The sequence below is a fragment of the Epinephelus fuscoguttatus genome, linkage group LG8 (genome assembly GCF_011397635.1).
Source record: "Epinephelus fuscoguttatus linkage group LG8, E.fuscoguttatus.final_Chr_v1".
Lineage (NCBI taxonomy): Eukaryota > Metazoa > Chordata > Actinopteri > Perciformes > Serranidae > Epinephelus > Epinephelus fuscoguttatus.
Window position 1 is genome coordinate 6,515,972 of NC_064759.1, and position 21,970 is coordinate 6,537,941.

Below are 21,970 nucleotides of genomic sequence, written 5' to 3' on the forward strand. Positions count from 1 at the left end.
TAGAGTGGGAAATGCAAATGAACTATCCAGCAAATGGACTATCCAGCAAACCAGACAGAGGAAGTGAACCAGACTAGAGTGTAGTGCATTTTGGGTAGTTAAAAAAACACAAAGCCAACAGCACAAACCGGGAGAAGCAGAGATAAAAAAAAAAAAAAAAAGAAAAGAAAAGAAAAAGTTGGGAAATGTCTCGTGGGCAGACGTGGAGTCGTGAGGGGGTTCAGGTGCTTATTGATATGTGGTCAGAGGACTATATGTCGCAGTTGCTTGTGGCTACCCACAATGGATTTCCGTTTTCGGTCCTGGCCAATCGATTAGCTGGGTTTTCTTCTTCTTCATGCTTTTTTTCTTCCTGGTCAGTGGTCATTTGGGGCAATACAGCCCCTAAATGAGCAGCTGTTGTAACTGTGTGATGCTGTCCAGGCGGTTTATCTGCTTTAAAAAGTGCAGTGTGAAAGTGAACCGAACCAAATGAGTGAAATTTTTCGGCATTCCCCGCCCAATCGAACCGAGTCCCCCGGACTATCCTGGTGTGAATGCGACCGTACTCTACTCTACTTTACTGTACTCTACTCTTTTCTACCCCTCCACTTTACCCTATGCTCTCTACTGTGTTGTCCATGATACACTTTTCTGTTCTGTTCTATTGTACTTTATTAATTCCTTTAACAGTAGTTTAAGTAAAACAAATTGCAAAAGCTGAAATAATAAGTTGATTAACTAATCAATCAACAGAAAATAAATTGACAACCATTTAGATTGAATAGTATTTGTGATCATCAGTCATTGAAGTCATTTATCAGACAGATTCTCAGATGTCAGGATTTACTGTTCCTCTGTGTAAACTGAAGTGAGTCTTGGACTGTTGGTCAAAAATGTTTTGTAAAATAAAACTGATAAATTGACAAATAAACAAGAAATAATTAATAATAAAAACAGTCATTGGATGCATCCCCACAGAAATCAAATAAGACTATCAGACTGTCAGAAGCTGCTCTGAATCTATAAAGTTGAAGGCAAAGAGCATTTAAACACAGAAAATAATCCATGACTCTAACAGGTCACACAGAGGTGCCTTCTCCCTGTATAACCTCCTTTCATGGTCACGTCAGAATGTGTGTGAAGTCAGCCTGGGTAGTTGTGATTACGAGAAACGTGAAGCAGCCTCAGAGTTTCACGGTTATAAGTGATGAGGCTCAGTTCAGCACCGCAGTGTTTTTCTTACCTTTTTTTGTTTTGGCAGGAGCCGGTTGTTAGATTACACACGCACCCCGTTATTTACCACAGGTCTGATCACATGTTAGTGATCAGTAGAGGGATAACTGAGTTTGAAGTGAAGGTGGTAGCCTCGAGGCCGGAGACGATGGAAGTCAGTGTTTCAGACCACCTGTGAAAATGAGGTGCCATGACCTCGAGCATTATATTCGAAGAAAAAGCGCCATGTTGTTGATATTAGCACCTCATGTCTCACATTGTGAAGTATCATAAATCTGTGATTGATATCTGTTCCAGAAGTTTTTTGTGTTATGTCGTAGACACTTGTTTCTTAGTAACTGGCAGCTTTACACTGTGTTAGGATTAAAGTCACAGGTGAAACTAAGTTTGAGGGGTTACAAACAAATTGAATTAATGAAAGAAATTGGATGAATGACACACGTTCATCCAACTGCTCATTGTAACTCCATTGAATCAGAGAAACTGTCTTTGCCTCTCCCTTGTTTATTGTTTTCTTACCAGGACACATGTTATGCATCATTCGTTAAATGTGTGGTTTTTAAAAAAAATATATAAAAAAAACCTCAGTCGAAGTCATTTGGTTTGAATGGGTTTTTGGTTAGATGCAAATAAGGTCTGTGGTTAACACAAGCTAAAGAGACTCGTGGTTTGTTCTAAGGCATAAAATATGTCAGTAAGTACCCCACTTGTGATTTTTGAAGCTTTTAGGAGTCATGTTTGTGAATATTCTCAGTCATCCAGGTCATTGTAATCTTAAGTGCAAAATTGTAGGTAATTAAACTTGCATGAGTTTCCTGAAGACATGTCACCTCTCATCCAAGAGGCCTCTTCGGGTCTAACAGACTCAGAGTCGCAGACTTTTTACTTATACAGCTTACTGACGTTGGAAGTGTTGTAACAGAGTTCACATGTGACCTCAACAACTCTGTAAGGGTTCACACCCACACAGAGTATAAAGCGTGCGACTCCGAACCAGTCTGTCAGAGCTGAAGAAGCCTCTTGGAAGGTGGAGGTGATACATCTTCAAGAAACTTAAGCAAGTCCAGTTGCCTTCAAAGTGTCTGATGGGGACCTTAAGTTATGTGACTGTGGTGTAGTTTGAGAGATTATCATACTGAACAAAACGTGTGAGTATCATAAACTGTTGTTTGCCACAGAGCTTATTTTCTGCAATAATCCAAAAACCCAATGGGAAAATTCCATAGACTTTTTGATGAGGGAACCAGGGCAATGTTAATGTCCGTGTCAGCCTAGAGATGTCATCCCTGCAGCACTACTACTTAAAGAATAATTTCACTGCTAAAAAGTGTTTATGCAGTAGAAAGACACAAATACTTTTGAAACTGGTGCTACGTGACCATAAAAAAACAGAGAAAAGGACTGCGGCATTTGCAAGAGGTAGAAAACCTACGGCTTCCAGAATGGAAGGACCAATACATGCTGCCGCTGCTGGATGATGTCCAAAAAACAATATGGCAGCCGGCCAGTAACAAGCGATCTTGTTTTACAGTTAAACAGTAAGTTTAAATATGTTTCTGAAAACACTGGAGGTGAGAAATAGGCAAAGCAGGAACAGAATCGTGGTTCATATTTTATCAGCACTGCTTAGTTTGTTTAATCAGAATTTTTTCAGCCTCCGTTTTTGCAGTATGGAAACAGTATGATGCCTGAACCTGACACTGACTGCAGATGTTTTAGATCATCCGAAACATTTTGTGTTACTAGCTGCTGTAGTTCTGCTGTGCTTGATGTCTTGTTGTAAATAGAGAAAAAAGCGTACATCGTACAAAGCTATTCTAAATAGTTTGTTTGAGTAGATTTCCTCTTTAACCCTCCCAGTAGACCGGTCCAGTGGCCAGAGGTAGATATGAGTGGTCTTAATGGACAGTTCCAAAATATAAGTGTCACTCAGTGAATATTAAGTGTAAATGAAGTACAGAGGAACATCTGTCTTTATTTAACCCTTTTGGATTAAGTAAGGTCACCATGACAGAAAAAACATTTTTGATCATTTAATTCAGGCCATTGTTCCTGCACACGTGTGTCAGTTTGTGTTTTATAACTCAGTAATTCACACTGTCTGCACAGATATCTCTGTCAGTGTTTCAGTGGACTCATGTGAACTAGTGACCTGGAGGTTTAACACCTGCTAATGTGCTGAGTAATCACTCTTCAAATTGAATGTCACCTGATGACAGCGAACATCTGATTGATATTCAAGTGTGAGTGAAATAATTACACGTTTAGAGCCGACGTCTTGACACATACGAAACGATTCTCCCGACTTTGGTGCCTCCCTGCTGCAGGTTTCGAGGATATATGACAAAATAATTGCAGGGAATAAATCACGAGTTAAGTTTCTGTCAGCAGGACGGTTATGGAAATTGGTTAAGTTTTGGATTAAGGATGACACAGTAATGTGAACCAATGTGTCTGGATTATGCTGCTCTAATTGGAGAAAATAAACCCCAGAGGCATTTAAGATTTACTGCTGAATTAGAGAATCATTATATCCTCAGACAGGACTGTGCATCAACCAACCTCTGTTTACTCTCAGCACAGCGGATCTCTGAACACAACCTTAAATAAACAGGCTGATTGAGTTGCAACATGTTTAAACGAGTCCTTGAACAATGAGCTGTAATTGCCTCAAAAAATGGGCATAATTGCTGTTCTGGTAAGAGATCCTCTGTGTTGGCAAGCATCTTCTGATTGGGCGCGGTGGCTTTTTGTTTTGATAGGTGCGTTTGAGCAGTTCAGATGAGCTGTCCGTCAGCGGGAGAGTGGCAGAGCCAGCAGCTATCATGGACCTGGCCTCAGCAGCCAAGCTCCGAAATATTCTTCTCTACGGCATCCAGCTTCATCAGTCAAAGGTAAGCTCTCAGTCTTTCCCCGTCTTTCTTTTATTCCTTCCTGAAGTGAGCTCAGAGTTCCTGTGAATGTTAGAGGGGCCAAACAAAACAGAATGGGAAATGTCTTCAAGTGTCTTGTTCCAATGTCTTGTCACGCTTTTACGCTTCAGGCGAGGCTGCTGTCTTTTATCACACATCTTTATGTGTTCACGCTTGGACAGGTGTGTACTTTATACGTGCGAGTGGAAATAAATGTCTGCCTGTTAGTGTGAATAAAGCTACATCCGCACTAATGCATTTTCATCAGTATCCGCACCAATCCAGCATATTGGAACCCCTAAAATGGAGACCCTTAAAAGCACTGTTGACCCAGTTTGAAAACTCTGGGTTGTGTTTGAGTCTGGACGGGCAAAAATGGACACTAACAACCACGTTCGCTTCCTGATTAGGTCTTAACAGTCACAATGTGCCAAGCCAAAACATTACACGAGGTCTACATACCTTTTGTGATTTTATACTTATTGTGTGGATACTCCTTTACCATCATCATGGCTTCCTCCATCAATGGATATTGCCCCAGGTACCGCCCTGATATATCACTTTATTTGTTTTGCATTGGCTCCCAATCTGTTTTCCGCCGCCTTCACCACCTTATGTTACTCTCAGTAACAATTACAGCTTGTCATCAGTCCAGGCAAAGAAACCTCTGGTCCTGCTTTTCACCATAACTAAGCAACCAACCAACCAACCAACTAATTCAAAGACAAAACAACACTTAAAAGATGGCAGTGTGGCTTACCGGTAGCCTGCAGCTGCACTTTTGGAGTTAAAGAGGCACAGTGCTGATAGTCATTAGCTTGCCAACCTGTGGAAATGAGTCTGGCATTTGTAGTTTTACCCTCTGACAACTTCATCCTCCACTCCGTAAATCCACTGGGAAACTGCCCAGCTCCCAGGCTGTCCATCCCGGGGAGCCAACTGCAGCACACCGGCCAGATTATACAAGTAACTGCAGTGTTCCTGAGGCTTTGCCAAGCTCGTCTACTTGTCACGAGAGGCAGCACTTACTTTTGTGGCCAGTTTTTCTATATGCTGTCTTGTATTTATTAACAGGTGTTAAATACCTTAATAAAAATGTGTGAAATAGTTTTTTCATATTCCAATTTCAATTCCAATGTCTAAATATTCTTAAGAATTAAAAATTCCTTCCTCTTTGAAAGGGTATACTTGCATTATTAGGCTATTATATTATATTATATCATTGCAGGGCGTAAAATGTATGGTATTGTTTATCACAATTGTTTCTGGGACAGTATATCAAAAGTAGTTGTCATGACAGGCCCATGAGTGGGAATTAATGTGTGTCCACCAGTGATTAAGAGGGGCAGATGTCAACCTCTGCATACGTGTTGAGCAGTATTGTTTCAACTAAATGCCACCGGGATGAAAAGGATGCAGAGGTGCTTCAGGCCTGTAGCAGCTCAACCCACCGCACGTGTAGGCTGAACCTCCACGGTTGAGCTGTGTGTCATGAGAATCTGCTGCGAGGCCCGCCAAGTGTGCACTGGAGTCATCAGGGTGGATGCGGTTGACCTGAAATCCATAACTGACTGCACAGTAATTATGGGATTATATAAGGTGGAATTATTCATCCAGCGCAGTGAGAAATGTCAGGAGTCATGCTACCAAAGCCGTCAAGACAAATCACAACATTTGGGCCAGATGTGTAGGCAAACCGAAGACAAATGTTGAATATTCATGGCTTTGTTGGCTCTAAATATGACATCCGTCATGATTTATGTTCATGAGTGACTGCAGCAGGGTGATAAATGAGGTTACTTGGCAGCCGCGTCACTTCACAAATCAATTGTAAAAGCCTCAGGCGAGGGGATGTCTGAGCAGGTCGACTTTATTCGCTTCTGCAAAAGAGGACGATGAGCTGAAAGAGGAGGCTTGGCCTCCTGTGGTCAGTGATTCGGCATCATGCGTCGAGCCTTAACATCACAGTGTCTAATTAAAACGAGCTGCTTTGTATTGCTGATAGTGAGGTATGAGATACGCTGCTGGGCCACATATGAGTCTGATTCAGCTATCGGATGTTGGACATCATGGTTTCCCTCTGAATTATGGAACTAATGCTGTTAATTAGTCATCCTGCTTCGACAGAGAAAAGAGGAAGGGAGTGGACGGAGATAATGTGTGTTTCACCATGATAAAATGCTTATCGTTACGAGATAGTGGAACAGCAGAATACAGCCTTGTATAAATCATTGTTAGTTTTTTCTGTTATAATGAGGATAATTCCTCCCAGATGGCCTTATTCATACTTGTGGAGATGCCTGGCAACACTTCCTCTGTAAGCCGCACAGTATATATGAACATTGCTTACAAATTCTAGGTTTGTTTTTTTTCTTTGGCTTTAATAAGAAAAGATCTGACAGCAGGCAATAATGCACACATAGTGCACATTTTTAGGCAATCAGTCTGATTGGTGAAAGATGCATTAAAGCTGTGCGGGTGGCTTGAAAATGTACTTTTTCTTCTATTTAGTTTTTGTCCTCAGAGTTTTTTGCTTTAATTAAAACAAGAAAAACAGCCCCATGAAAACCATAAACATCTGAGATGGCACTGCGATTATATGAGCAGCAACATAACTGAATACCATAACTCTTTGCCATGCAAGTCCGTATTTTCGACATCCAGAGGTCACACAAAGGCTGACGTGTTGTGTTTTCCCCCACGACAAAACAGCCTGGATTACATTTTCTGTTCCCTGCAACAAAAGGTCAAGTTTTCCTGTTTTGGAAGTCTCAAGTTATCTTTTTACGAGAAGAACGCTGAAAACATTTAGTTATGCTGCTGTTTTCAACATGTGCTCTTCCTGTGACATCTGACAGTCCACTGTGTACCAGTAAACATTCACTCAGTTCATATTAATACGATGTTTGTGCCAATATATCGTTTAAAATAAATGTTTATCCAGCTACATGCAATGCTGCTTATGTGTCTCAACACCACTGGCAATGAAATGACAAACTCTGTCAGTGACTCAGTTCAGAACAAAGCAGCTTGATGTTCCGCATCAACACAATAATCTGGTTTCTGATTTTTATAGAGATTTTATCGTGTTGTCAGACATCGACCACACTAGAGCCGTCCCCCCAAAAGCCCTGGAGTCGACTCATATTTTGTCACTAGAGTCACGGCATTTTTTGTTTGTTTGTCGTACATAGATGCAATGCAGGAGCAACAGCATGGCAGGCAGTGAACTTTACAAACCTTGTTTCAACATGACCTCACCACAAAATGAACAGTGATGGAAATGGGGAGCAGCGTGAGGCAGACTGTCGGTGAAGTTGGCTAAACTGCTATTGAACCAGACGCTTGTTCGACTTTCTCTACTGCCATCCACTGTGACTGATTCTTCGACTGGCAGCGCAGCCAGCAGACAATCAGGAGAGATGCGTCGTGGTGCACTAGGATTTTATAACTGCGCTATGACCAGGACGCACACGTTTATTTTCTCTGTGTATGAGGAAATCTGACACATCTTACATCACAGATGATGAACTGAAGCATTAAAATGTTGCTCTTACAGGTAAAACATTTAGTGTGCTGGTGTGCTAAAGTGACACTGACTTGGCAGGGGAGTGAGATTTGTAGGTAGAAAAGATATCAGTAAATGATATCAGTAAGTGTTTATGATAAATTATAGAGATCATGCTTCAGTTAAATTACAATGTGTGTGTGCTGCACTCTGAGATTAGAGATTAATTTTCCACTATTGTTCCAAATAAGAAAATATTTAGATTTTGATATTGATCATGTAAACAGCATATTTACGTGTGGATATTCCAAATGAAGCATTTTCTGATGAAGACACGTGGGTTATGTCAGTATTATTCAGATATTAGGAGCACTTTTCGGACATGCAGTACATTCAGAATATGCCTCTCAGTTTGGGTTTTCACTGCAGTTTGTGACACACAGCCTCATGCCTGTTTACTCTCTCTCTGTTTACTACTCTCTGTGCATTGTACACAAACCACCAAGCCAACAGTTTACAAAGCGTTGGGGTAGAGATGCATGCCTAAAACAAAACCCACATTTCTGGTTGGAAGCAGAAACACACCTGCTTTTAAACATTATGACAGACTTGGATATCAACAGGTTTTTGGATATGCTCGAATATCGCAACACCAACTTTCTTAAGAAGGTGGTTGAAGAATCAAATTTTGATGCAAAGAAGCAAAATGGCATAAGCAGCTTTGGCTTTTCTACTTTTCCATATTTTCCATATTTTGCTGTGATAAACAACACAGAGCAGGTTAATCTGAGTATGCACGGTTGCATGTAAAGAGGAACTTAGTGGAATATTAATTTTCATCAGCCATTTAAACAGCTCAGTTGGAATATTGTCTTTTTCATAAAAAGGGCAACAACAACACGGATTATTTTATGTGTGTAAACATAGTCGGTGCCTGACATAATGTTATCACAGCATGCAATAGAAATACTTAACTAATAATACTTAATTTGTGCTTAATCCATGCTTCAAATAAGACTTGTGCTCATTTAACTTGGCATCAGTGGAACTTTTTGTCTTATGAAAGCTAAGAGTGCCATACCAAGACATGCTGCCAGTACACAGAACTTGAATTTTATTATCAGAGTTGCGTGTCGCTTGAAATATTTTGAATCCAGTAAACCAGAGGTCTTTAGCGTTTCTCCAGACAAGGACCCTTTTGCTCAAAAGATACAGAGCAGGGACCCCCTAGTATTTATTTAATAAAACTGAGCTGCACTTGAGATAATTCTCTGAATATTTCCAGGTCTTCTCTCGTTTGTGCTCACCTGTAGCTGCTAACTCAGCAGCAGGTGTAGCATGCATTAGCCAAACCCTCTGCACTTTCGTCGATGGTTTCTGAGGTGGACGGTGTGTCAGAGTCTCTCACTCAAAAGGTTAAAAAACAATCCACTGTGGCTCACAAGAATGTCCGTACATTTGGAATAATATTCATTCATTCACTCATTTTCCTTAGCCGTTTATCCTGTTGGGGGTCGCAGGGGGGCTGGAGCCTATCCCAGCTGACATTGGGCGAGAGGCAGGGTACACCCTGCACAGGTCGCCAGACTATCACAGGGCTGACACATAGAGACAGACAACCATTCACACTCACATTCACACCTACGGACAATTTAGAGTCACCTGTTAACCTGCATGTCTTTGGACTGTGGGAGGAATCCCACTTGGTATAATAATACAGGAATAATACAGCTAATTGGCTGATATGTTTCAATAGTATGCTCGCTAACTAGCTCACCTTGCCATATTGGATAAGTGCTGCACAGTGACTTAATGTTAGCTAGCTCATATGATTGCACAACGTTACGTCACAATAGCAGTTAGCCTGTCATTAATGTTGTGTACTGTAAATTACATTGGTTGTTGTTTTTTTTAATAATAGGCTAATTTATTTTTGCTAATAACATGTTAGGTTCATGTTAATGTGTATTTTCAGACATATTTTAATTACTAAGATAAAAAAAACCTTAAAACTAAAATGAAATTATCAAACAATAATTTGGTGGCCCCCAGCAATAACTCTGAGGGCCCTTGAGGGGTCGCGGACCCAAACATTTTCAGAATAAAAAAAAACCTAGTACAAAGCAGCACTGTTCCTGTGTCTCTTTGTGTGTTGTTAGCAGTTCTTATAATTTCTAGACAAAAACAGATGGATAAAAAAGTATGACGTCAATACTTGGTGTTTTTTTCAAATTTTTACACAAAGCCTTGTTAGGGATAATCCTCCATAAACTTTGAGTCTTTTTTGTTCCTCCCTAAATGATTTCATTCTGTGCTCTGACACGACTGGCTGTTGTCAACTGGACACCAGTGAGAAGAACAACTGTGGAGAACATTTAAGTGTCCCTTGCCCCTCGTTATGTATCACTCTGAGGAAATACTGGATGCACCCACCTCTTTGGAAATGTACGGCCATTTGGTTAATTGAATTTTAACCTCTGACAGTTAAAATGCATGAGCACATGGAATTGTGTTCGTCCCAGAGAGGTTGGGAAAACAATCCACCTCACTGACCTTTAGTAATGTCTTCTTGGATAAAAAGTGGATTCTCTCAAACGAGGCCTGACTGTGGTTTCACATGATTCACAGTAACACTGAGCCGCCGAGGCACAGTGCATCCAGCAGCGTGTCGCCATGCGTGCCACTCCGCTTCGTCGAGAGGAGAGAGTGAAATGGAGTCACGGACAATGAACAGCAGTCTCTCTGAAAGGACATGTGATCAAAGCGCTCCTCTAGAGCCTTTTTCCGTTCGTGTTGTTGCTCCTCTGAAGATGCCCACAAGCCAAACATCAGGTGCGATAATGTGTGAAAACCTCAAACTGATCTAAAGACGTTGGCTGAGGATGTGCAGACACCGGATCCTCATAAATTGACACGATGTTGTGAAAACGGTGACGGTATACGATATCAGTGTCTGCAGTGGCGATAGGAAGTGTCATTGGATCCCTCCTCGCACAGGGTCCTGGCGACTTGTCAACTGTTGAAAAGGGAGTTGTCACGGTGATATATGGGTGTTGTAATCCCTGCAGTGAGAGCCCTGATGTTTACCCAACCCCATATTTCCTCCTCCTCAAAGAGCCCGGACCGGGAATCCTAAACCTGAGAAGAGATTAGGCGGCTGGGAAGAAAAGAGGGGTAGAGAAAGGAGAGGAGGGAGGGGAGGGAGAAAGGAAGAAAAGGAGAGGGCTCTATAGGTCTATTCTCCTCTACCTGTTCAGATCTAGGTCTAAAAGGCAGACAGGTGAAACCAAACACGACCCAGCGAAGCTCTTGCTATGACACTCGTGGAGTTGTACCCTCGCTGGGGTCAAGGGAGATCAGGGAGGACTGTCGTCTCTGTGGTTTCAGCACACTCCGGATTTTTCTCAGGCTAAATCCAACAGTTGTCCTCTGCTGAATAAACGAGTGGTCTGAACGGGGAGGACAGTATTGCATGGAAGGAAACGGGTGGGAAAGTTGTGCAAAAAGCTGTGACAGATTATTATCTGATTTATCTGACACAGATTCAGTCTAAAGGGACAGTTCATTCCAAAATCAAGAATCCAGATATTTCCTCTTACCTGTAGTGCTATTTATTTATTTATTTATCTAATCTTAGATTGTTTTGGTGAGTTGCTGAGTGTTGGAGATAACGGCTGTAGAGATGTCTGCCTTCTCTTCAGTATAATGGAACTAGATGGCACTCAGTTTGTGGTGCTCAAAGCACCAAAAAATACATTTGAAAAACTCAACAGCAATGTCTCCTTCAGAAATCACAACCTGGTTACTCAAGATAATCCACAGACCTTCTTGTGAGCAGTTTCATACAGGAACTACTTTCTGTCTATCAAATTACACCCACCAACTGTATCACTACGCAGAAGGAAGCGTGCATCTACTAATAGCTCACCTAGCACCACTGAACTAGCTAACATTACAGCTTAGCTATCACAGACGCAAGCCTCTTGTCAATGAGTAGATGCACGCTTCCTTCAATGTGGTGACACAATTGACCCTTCGCTAAGCCTCGCCCCCCTTAGTTACTGTTGCCACGTCTGTCAAGCTTTCGCTCCTAGCATAAGAAATGTGGAGTTTTCAGCGATATCAGTGAGAGATATTCCAAAGGAAATTACATCAAATTTCTGGAAAAACTGTTCGGAGATATCAGAGAGAAGCCGACAGAAAGGTCTTCAATATGCATGTGAGTATAAATCACGAGAACATTAAAATAGAGGGAAAAGCTCACCAGTCGCAATGCAAGCGTCAGGCACCCCACGTGTTGACACTTCACGTGAAGGACAAAGAAGGTTCTTGTACAGCAGGGTAAGTCAATATATGGTTTAAATTTAAGTTAATGTTGAGTTATGTTCCCTCCTTGGGGCAGACAAAGGGAGAGCAGCTAGCACACAAAGCTAGCGTTAGCGAACGTTAGTTAGCATCTTAACTTGGAACAAACGTAGGTGTTTGTATTGATCTTTGCTGGATTCAGCTGTTTGTTTGGTCTTCCACACTGTTTTAGCCATATCTTCCTTGGGTCTTGGGCTTGGGGAAGGGGAAAAATTCAACACCACCTTCGACACTTTTTGGGTATCAGGTGTCAGACTTGAAGGTAACGTTACCGTATGCACGCCACTTCGGCATATTAGCTTCTGCTGAAAGCTTGATGGACCTCTCGGTTGCTACACACGGTTGCTAAAGTAGGATTCAACAGTGACTGATTAAGGGAGAGGCTTAGCGAAGGGTCAATTGGCGGTTGTAGTTCAGTAGAAATAAAATAGTTCCTGCCTTAAACTGCTCACAACAAGGTCTGTGGATTATCTTGAATAACCAGGTCATGACTACTGACTTACTTACTTAGGCCTTTAAATTCCCTGAGAAACATAGGCCATTGATGAAACTCCTCTATCCTCTTCGGTCTTGTGCCCTCTTAGTCAGTTGTTGCCATGACAGCCCTTCCACCTTCATCTCCTGTGGTTCTTCTCAGGTGGCTTTAGGTCTCCCTTGCTTCCTCTCGCTTGTTTTATAATGGAGGTTCAGGTCGTGACTAGTGGAAAGAGACATTGATGTTGAATTTCTCAAATGTATTTTTTGCCGCTTTGAACACCACAGGCTGAGTGCCATCTAGTTCCATTATATTGGAGAGAAGGCAGACAACTCTACGGCCGATATCTCCAACACTCAGCAATTCACACCAAAACAATCAAGATTGATAAATAGCACTACCGGCCAGAGGAAATGTTTGTAATTTCAATTTTGGGGTGAACTGTCCCTTAGAATATTGCTATCAGACTAAGAGTGTAAGCACTAGCAGTGAGTCAGTGAGGCTGTACTTGAGCTAGAAGCTAACACCAACATACTCATAAGGATGCTGATGTTAAGAGAGTATGTTGTTAACAGTGTTCACCATCCTAGTTTAGATGCTAAAATTAAACATACTAAATATATTAGTTTTGCAGGTATTGGGTCATAAACCAAAACCAATGTACTGGACACATATAACTTTTTACCTGATGATGGTGCTAGAAGAAAATTTAAGGGATCACTAATGGTATTAACGATTCATCCTGAGGGAAACTTGAATATTTGGACTAAATGTCATGCAAATTCATACAATTGTTGGCAAGACATTTTACTCAAAGTAAGTTATTGACCATGAGTGTCTGTGCCCAATTTTGTGCCAAACCTTGCAATAGATTTGTAGATATTTCACTGTTAGTGAAAACTGTGACCTGCTGGTAGCACTAGATGAAGCCTTGGGGATCACCACAGTCAGCAGAATTTGTACTTCAGGGACTGTTAATGTCAGTACAACAATTCATGGCAATCCATGGAATAATTGTCGAGATTTTTCAGTTGGAACCAAAGTGGTGGACCTACTGACATTTCCATTCCTAAAGCTAGCATGGCTATAAAGAGTGTTAAAGTGAAGCCAAAGTTTATAAAGTCATAAACAATCAGGTTTCACTGCAAAGTTCCATAAGTGAAATCTGCTCTTTTAGTTAATTCCCTTAAAATGAATTACACACTCCTGGAGAATTTTCTAAATGAAGCGCCAAGGGAAAATGATTTCTCCAGAGGTCTTTGTCCACACTTTCTCTCCCACAGTGTGTCCATCAGGCGACGTACACAGCTTATCCTGTTCAGGGCAGACAGGTGAAACCCTACACAACCAACTGAGGCTTTCGCTGTGACACCTAAGTATTGGCACCCTGGCGGGGTCAAGGGTGATCAGGCATGGCTGCTGTCTCTACTGTTTCAGCACACTCTCAACCTTTCTCTGTGTAAATCCAGCAATTGTCCTCAGATGAAAGAGTGCTGGAACCTTTAATGTGCTCTTAGAGACTTATCGTCATTCCAGTGTTTAAAAACGAGGAGTTATCTCCATTACGAGACAGATGTGATTACTAAAATTGCATGCATTAGCCTCTTTGGCAAGGCGAAGTCGATTGACAGCTGAGGAGAGATTTTAAGTACGGAGGAAAAAGTGCTCTTGATATTGAGTTGCTGTTTGAGAAGTGATACTGAACTGAATGAACACTAGATATGTTAATCAAAACACTGAGGAAAGCAGCACAGATAAGAAATGACGTGGCATTTCGTAAAGCTGTTTTCGGTTACCCCAATAACATCTCTGGGAGGGCTGACGGATTTGGCGAGTCTTTCCATTGATCCACTGCACTTAGCGTCCAACATCCACCCTGCCCCTTCACACAGTTTTTCCCCTGCTGTTTGCCTAAGTACTTGTCTTTTGTTCTGACAATTATGTCTTTAAACTTTATCTAAGATCCCCCTGGAAATGTGGATGAGAGCACTTGGCTCCCTCTGTGGAATCCTGACATCTCCATACAGACAGAAGCCCGGGGATCGCTCCCCTCCTCAGTGATGTATTTGTAGAGTGTTAGGGTCAGAGCTTTGGGAGAGACTCGCACTGCCGCAACATGTGCAGGATATCAAGCTTGATCTTCCATGCTGAGAGCGCTCCAGATGTGTGTCGGTATGTGTGAAACTTGACCGCTGGAGTTTGGCTCAAGGAATTAGACATACCGAAGCGGTGTTTACTCAGCTTTGATTTCGTAGATTAAAAAGACCAGTGAGCGCGCTGTTTGGGCTGATATGACTTGACTCCAGCTCTTACAGACGATTTGGAAATGACATTCCAGGAGAGAATTAGTGTTACAAATAGACCGTTCGTCCTTATGGAGGATTAATGCAAGACAGCTCCTCACAATTAGTTTGTAAACATTCAGTCACTCAGCGTAAGAGCAAAACATACGTGTATGTTTGTTTTGCCACTTGGTTTTGAGTTGTCTCTGACCACCCACAGTAGTCCTGGTTTGAGTTTTCCTGCAGCTCTTCAGCTCTGTCGTGGGTGAGCGCGGCTCTACAGGGATTATGCTTTCATTTAACAGGCCTCATCAAAGATTGTTTTTGTGGCGCTCACCTTCCTGCTCTGCTTTTATTTGCAGGGACCTCTCGGTACACATGCTTGTCTGGTTGGGTGTGGTGGAAAATAGCTGTGGAATTGCACACAGTGTATTCAGCAAAGGGAAAATACCACCAGATGCCCCAAAATGCTGGTTAAACTTAAGCTCGGGCTGCTAAATGTATCAGCTCCTCCAGTCACTCAGAGGGCATGAACCTACGTCAAGGCTAAACCATCCAATTTATTTTAACAATAGAAACATTTTAAAGCTGCATTTAAATCCTTATAAACATAGTAAAAGATGATCATGCTGATTGGCTGCTTTATGGCAAAACCAACGTGTTTCAGCTTGTGGCCTTCATCAGGGTCATCATGAAGACATTACCAAACAGCATTTAAATGATGAATGAATGAGTGTTGTTGGAGTTTCTACGCCTTCGATTTATCTCCCTGCTCATTGGCTGCTAGTGGTTAGGATTTTTTGAGATTACCTAAATCTTTACAGGAATATGAGGGCTTAGTGTCAGAATGACTTACAGATGATTCAAAGATATGACCAGAGATATGACCAGCTACATCTGACATGTTGCTGTAGCTCCATCTATGAGCCAAGTGACATTGAATTTTGCAGATTAGCTCCTTCTTCTTGATACGTGCATTTACTATAAAACTTAATTTTGACTGTTCCACACCAACTAGGATTTAAAAACTTACCAAAAAGATATCCTCCAAATCTGATCTAACTAAAATGGAAGGAGTCTTTGTTTGTCTGTCCGTCCGTCCGTCCTTCGATTTTCTCTGCAGTCATCTCATCAAATCAACTTTGCACTTGGCGGCTGTATTGCTGAGGGCCCAAGGAAGTGCATTGTCAAATGCGAGCTCTTGAGCTCTACAGGACATATAAGTCGTGGGTTACTACAGCCAGAAGTACACAGTGTATTTCTTTATTTTGATTATTTGTACAGTTGAAGGTTACAGAGACAGTTCACACTGATGAAGAGTTCTGTAAATGTTCCAGTTTAGCAAGCCTGGCTTCTTTTCAACTGTAGTCCCTATAGTGCATTGAGAGGGGACCTCTTTTAACTGTTACACCACCAAACTGCATTCCGGGTACAGCTCACTCTCTGTTGTTTGTTGTAATACATTCAAGAACAGATGAACTGAGAGATGACACATTATAGCATCTCAAACATTTCTAGCATCAGCGGAATGAATCAAATGACGTGGACTCCAAGCCTCCAGGAACAACATTGGGCTTTGAAGCTATGTTGACATAGTGACCAGACCATGACATTACAATGTCAGGGTCTGTCACTTAATGCCATGGAGCCCAAAAACCCTTTTTCCCATAGGCTTACATTGGTGAAGAGACGAATGTAAGGGGCGTTGGTGGCTTAGTGATAGAGCTTGGCTTGGCGTGGTTTACCTGTCCTGTCCATTAAAGGCAAAATGGCCAAAAAAATATCTTAAAAAAAAAAAGAGAGAGACGAATATAAACCAGAGGCTACATTTTTTTTTCAGTGTCATAACCCAAATGAAATGACTCGTTTCACCACCAAGATTTGATCCATCCAGCCCATTAACATGAAAGTCAGGAAGAGCCGAAAGATTGAATAATTTTATCCCAATTCAGGTTAACTGAGGAATAAACCGGAAGTTAACTGCTCGGCCGGCTTATTCTCTAGTTCACTTGCTCTGTGGGCTCATGGATGGGGAAGATCTGGATAATTTTATACTTGGAAATCAAACTTTTTTGGCTTCAAGTACCACTGAGCAACTTTTATAGGAATGAGCAGGGCCTGGCCTCCAATACTGTATCTAGTTTTCCTTATGTATCCACTCCCAAGGAAGAGCGGTGTCGAGTGCCTGTTCTGAACCGGCATATGGGCACTGCATTAGTTGGATAAAATCAGCATGGTTCAAAGATCACAAACCAAAACATGTAGTGGCCACATGGTGGAAGTACTGGATTCATACCCTCACCAAACTGAATCATTTAGCCAGATGTTACGCTTCATGCAAGGGCTAAACTGCTGTGGATACCTGTGACTGAAAGATCAGCACTCGATTGACACAACACTAGGTGAATGTGTTATAGCTGATGGGGCCGTGTCTTGCGTTAATTACATTAACAACAGTAACAGTTTCATGTCACTTTGATGGCTTTGTAAGACGTGTGCCACTCAAAAAGAAAATATTGCTTTTTACCTTTCTTCCACGTCCTTAAATTCGTCTTTAATCTCAGCAGTCTTTACAGCCAGTCACAGTTCTTGTGGGCTGCATGTTGTATCCCTGTAGCTGCTGTTGCCTCGGCATGGAGTCACATTTTTGAGGACCTGTAGCTTCAGAGCCTTCACGTGTAGCTGCTGAAGCTATGCTCCTTAACCCTCTATGGCATGACTTTTTATTTTAGGGGGGAAAAAATATTTCACTCCATTTTTTAAGAGCTTGTGGGTCCCTGATAATATATCAATTATAAAATTTTAAGGGTGGGGGGAAAATCAGTTCTTAGATGCATCGCGATTTGCTCTTGAAAGATCATGTCTCGATGCAAAAAAGTCAGTCTGTAATTTAAAACCCTGTTTTCGACATTACGATTGCCTGTGAGAAATTTGTTAAAACAAAATGTTCCTTAATGCAGAACCAACTGGACGGTGAAATGTAACGTTGTGTTTATGTTCTTGAGTTTTTTTTAAGGATGGCTGAGTGTGAGCAACCACAGATATATACAAGTCAGCAAGTAGACACAGTGAGACAAATAAATAATTTATAGACATCAAAAACACTGACGCATCAAGATGCACTGATAATTATTTTAGAATCTCAGCAGCCCTCTGAATTGAAGCGAATGGTGAGGTGCCTTGAAATTTCCAGCTCTATCCGTTCGTTGGCTCACGGCCAAATGTTCCACAAAACTGTGGAAAATCAAATAGGAGTGAATCAGACTGAAAGCATAACTTAAGTGGAGGTAATGACCAACCAAGTTGTCTGGAGGTCAGTCAGCTGGTAAAAAAGTGAAAACGGCTGGCGAGTTTTGGGATTTGGGCCCCAACGCTAAAATCAAATTTCCTGCTCTGATGGAAACCCCAATTGGAAGTTTATAAAGTTATAAATAACCAGATTTCACAGCAGGAGTCAAGAACTTAAATCTGGTCTTGTATTTAGTGTCCTCAAATGAATCTCACAGTCATGAAGTGTCATGTGAAAATGATTTTCCTTCACAGTTTCTCGCAGCGGTCCCTTCTTGTTCTCACACTACATCTGTCAAGCCACACGGCCGGCTTTATCCCCCTGATGTTGAGTCTGCGGTGCACCGATGTTTTGACAGCGGTGCAAAAACACTGTGTTTCACCTATGTTTGTATGTTTGGCTTGTGGCCCCACTGCGATTACGATCTCGTGCTTGTATTAAGGATGGGAGTGAGGGCACTAAGCTTTGGCCAGGATGTGCGCTGCTGAAAACCTGGCTTGTAATAAATGTCTTGTTTTGTGAAATGTTCCTGCACCTGCACCTGACCTCAGATGGCCTGGGATACAGACTGTGTTTGGCTTCCCTGGTTTGCTGTAAGTGATACTGTGTGATAAGTAAATGAGGCATCCGTGGAGGGTGTGTGCGCTTTTGGGGCTCTCTCTCACCGCATGTGGGATTTGGTATGTCCCAGTTCATAAATCCCACCCATGCCTTCATGCTTTCATACCTCCTCAACTAAAGCGCCATTGTCCTGCTTACTGTTTTGAGGTATGTCTTTCGGTGAGTTGAATTCAAACAAAGTCGTCTCTCACCAGAGCTTATTTGAAAAAGTTTTCACTGAGGGGATGCAGTGGAAACACAGACTCCCTTGGTGTCCCATTCTTCCCAGGGTTTGCCTTCTCTGAGGAGCAGAAAGAGAAGTCGTACATTAGACGTGACAAACAAACTGCTATGTTTGCCCAATGGACGCCCCTAGACAGGATATTTTGGAAACCCGTGTTGAAAGAGCTTTACCAGTCTACCATGAAAGGTTTGTGTGGCAGCAATTGTTCTCTCAATGGGGTCTGAAAGGAAGAACATCAATACAAAAGTTTGCTTTTTCTACGGCTGGAAAGTCCGAGGGATCTCACAAAAGTAGGGTGGGATACAGACTTATTCATTTTCCTACATTATGATCCTTTCAGATGAAGTGAAGCAGAGTGGGAACGACATGGGTATCGTACAGACAGAAAGCACAGACATTCAGGCAGTGACACTAAATACTTCACAGGAATTCAATAAAACATGTTTCCAGGGGTAAGAAATAATTCTCATGTCGCTGTCATCTCTGTCAACTTCAGCTCTCGGTCTTTCAGCTGGGATCCAAAATCATTTTTATATTTATGGCTGAACTTTCGGTGTAAGCATGATGTATACTCTGAAGGTTGTTTAGATCCAAAGCTCAGCAGTAAATATTAAAACTGACTGGATCTCAGTGTGTGAAGGTTTCCTCTCTCGGACTGAGTAAAGCTTGGCCGGGTTACTGTGTTTTTGTTTTATACTCTTCATCAGTCAGTATCTGGCTCATTATCGGAAGAGGAAAGTCAACAAATAAGTTTTCAGACATACTGTGTTTAAATCCTTTGTTTCTCTTTTATTTTTAACTTATCTGAATGCATTAAATCATCTCCGAGACTAGAAATAAAAGTTTTTACCAAACGGTAAAACTAAACTTTTGCTACCATTCTTCATAATGAATACTTTCAATATGAAAATCTCCCAGAGTAGCTTAACACAAAGGGTTCATACACATGCATCTTTAACCACCTGCAAAACGCGAGGTCGGCCACTGGGTGCTACTCTTGTGCCAACTTTTAGGTTGCGCCAGGCATTGCTTAGCGACCATAACCAGCATCGTATCCTAGCCTACTTACCAGAAATCATATCTTCTTCTCCGTGTTGCTTTTTAAGTGTGTATTAAATTATTGTCCGTGGGACAGATGTAGAGCTCTTTGTAGCCCTGCACTAAAATAATCAACGTCTCCTCCATATTTACCATAGCCTGATATTTACAGTAGAAAGGGAAAATATCTGCTATCTGTGATTGGTTATTCCTCGTCACATGGCATGTGGTGCACATTGTTGTGTTCCAAAGGTTGGACTTTGTTTGTCTCAGTGTGTGGATAGTTGTTCCCTGAAATATAGACACTCTATGAATGCTTCACACACATTTTCACCTTCCACACCTTTCACACCTTCCACGCGTTTGTGCTTTCCACACATCTACATTGACGGAGACTGAGATGAGTGATTGAGTGACAGGAGATTTGAGGGCTCAAAAAACATGTCATGTGTCCAGGCCCCAAATCTAACCTTACTCAGAATATACCAGAAGACTTCAAAAGATACCAAATATGTCAGGCTGAACAGGGAAATGTGTAGGAAATTCAAAAGAACTTACTTTACAGTTACTAGAGTATTTTGCCTTGTTGTATTTCTACTTTTACCATTAGATTGAAGTACTTCTACACCATTCTTTACTGCATCTGAGTCTCCAACCCTGGAAATTGATGTTATTACAGAGTAGCAAACTAAACTTTAACAATTCCTCACAATGAGTAGAGTACTTTTAATACTGAAGGAATACTAAGTACAGCACTGAAGTGCGATTTTGAGACATTCGTTCCTGTGTTCTTATTCCTTCTCTTTTGAATTGATCTGAAGCCACAAAAATCACCCAAACTAGACATAAAGTAAGTTTTTTACCTAATAGGGAAGCCTAAGGGGCTGTACACATGCTGTGTTTTTTGCACCCTCAAATTCACTGTTTTTAAAGTAGACAAGTGGAAGGCGCTCTCAAACGCCAGAGCGACGCCATTGCAGTGCGTTCCAGAGTGCCTTCTTTTTTCTTTTCTTTTTTTTGAAAGATATTTTTTGGGCATTTTCGCCTTTATAGATAAGACAGCTAAGCGTGAAGGGGGGAGAGAGAGAGAGAATGACATGCAGCAAAGGGCCACAGGCTGGAGTCGAACCTGGGCCGCTGCGGCAACAGCCTTGTACATGGGGTACCTGCGCTATCCACTAAGCCACTGACGCCCCCAGGGAGCCTATTTCTCAGGTGGACACATGGTGTGTTTTTTGAGCCCTCAGAACCACTGTCAATGTAAACGTGTGGAAAGCACGAACATGTGGAAGGTGTAAAAGGTGTGAAAATGCTTGTGAAGCATTCGTAAGTGCCGATATTTCAGGGAACAACCATCCACACCCTGACATAAACAGAGTTCAGCTTTTGGCTTTTGGCTGCATGCCATGTGACAAGGACCAACCAATCACAGTCGACTCATGGGCCTATCTTTCTCTTCTTCTGTAAATATCAGTCTGTGATAAATATGGGGAAGAAGTTGATCGTTTTAGTGCAGGGCTTCATAGAGCTTTACATCTGTCCCACTTACAATAGTCCTACACACAAACATCACCTGGAAGAAGATCAGTTCTGCACTCAGGATGTCAGGTAAATAGGCTATGATATGGTGCTTGTTAAGGTGGTTAGCAACCTCAGACGCAACCTGCCGCCATGCTCTTGAAAGCTGGCACAGAAAAGACAGAGACAGAGTAGCACCCAGTGCCTGACCTCACATTGTCCTGCTGGTTAAAGATGCTGCTACACTCTACGAACGATTAGTACTGACTTTGAGGACATATTGCTGCTCATACTTGTTTACCTCTCGTTTTTAATCACATTGACCTGCTGGTGACTCAGTCGCACAGACTCATGCTGTGAAGCTAAATATTATCCAAACCCACAAATCTTTATTTCAAATTTTAGTGGAGAACATTTCCGACGTTTCCAGAGATACCAAACATATCAGACTGAATTTGGGGGAAAAGTATATAAAATGATGCCTGAGACATCTAAAATATTTCCAGTCATAAAAACACAGAGTC

At 41.8% G+C, this 21,970-nt stretch overlaps 1 protein-coding gene across 1 annotated transcript in view; it reads left to right on the forward strand.

The window, feature by feature from the left end:
- Positions 1-21,970, forward strand: part of crppa (CDP-L-ribitol pyrophosphorylase A) — a 70,811-nt gene that overhangs the window by 35,865 nt on the left and 12,976 nt on the right. Inside the window, exon 9 of the mRNA XM_049583340.1 lies at positions 3,978-4,109. Coding sequence (XP_049439297.1) covers positions 3,978-4,109 — 132 coding nt within the window. The remainder of the gene's footprint in view (positions 1-3,977; positions 4,110-21,970) is intronic.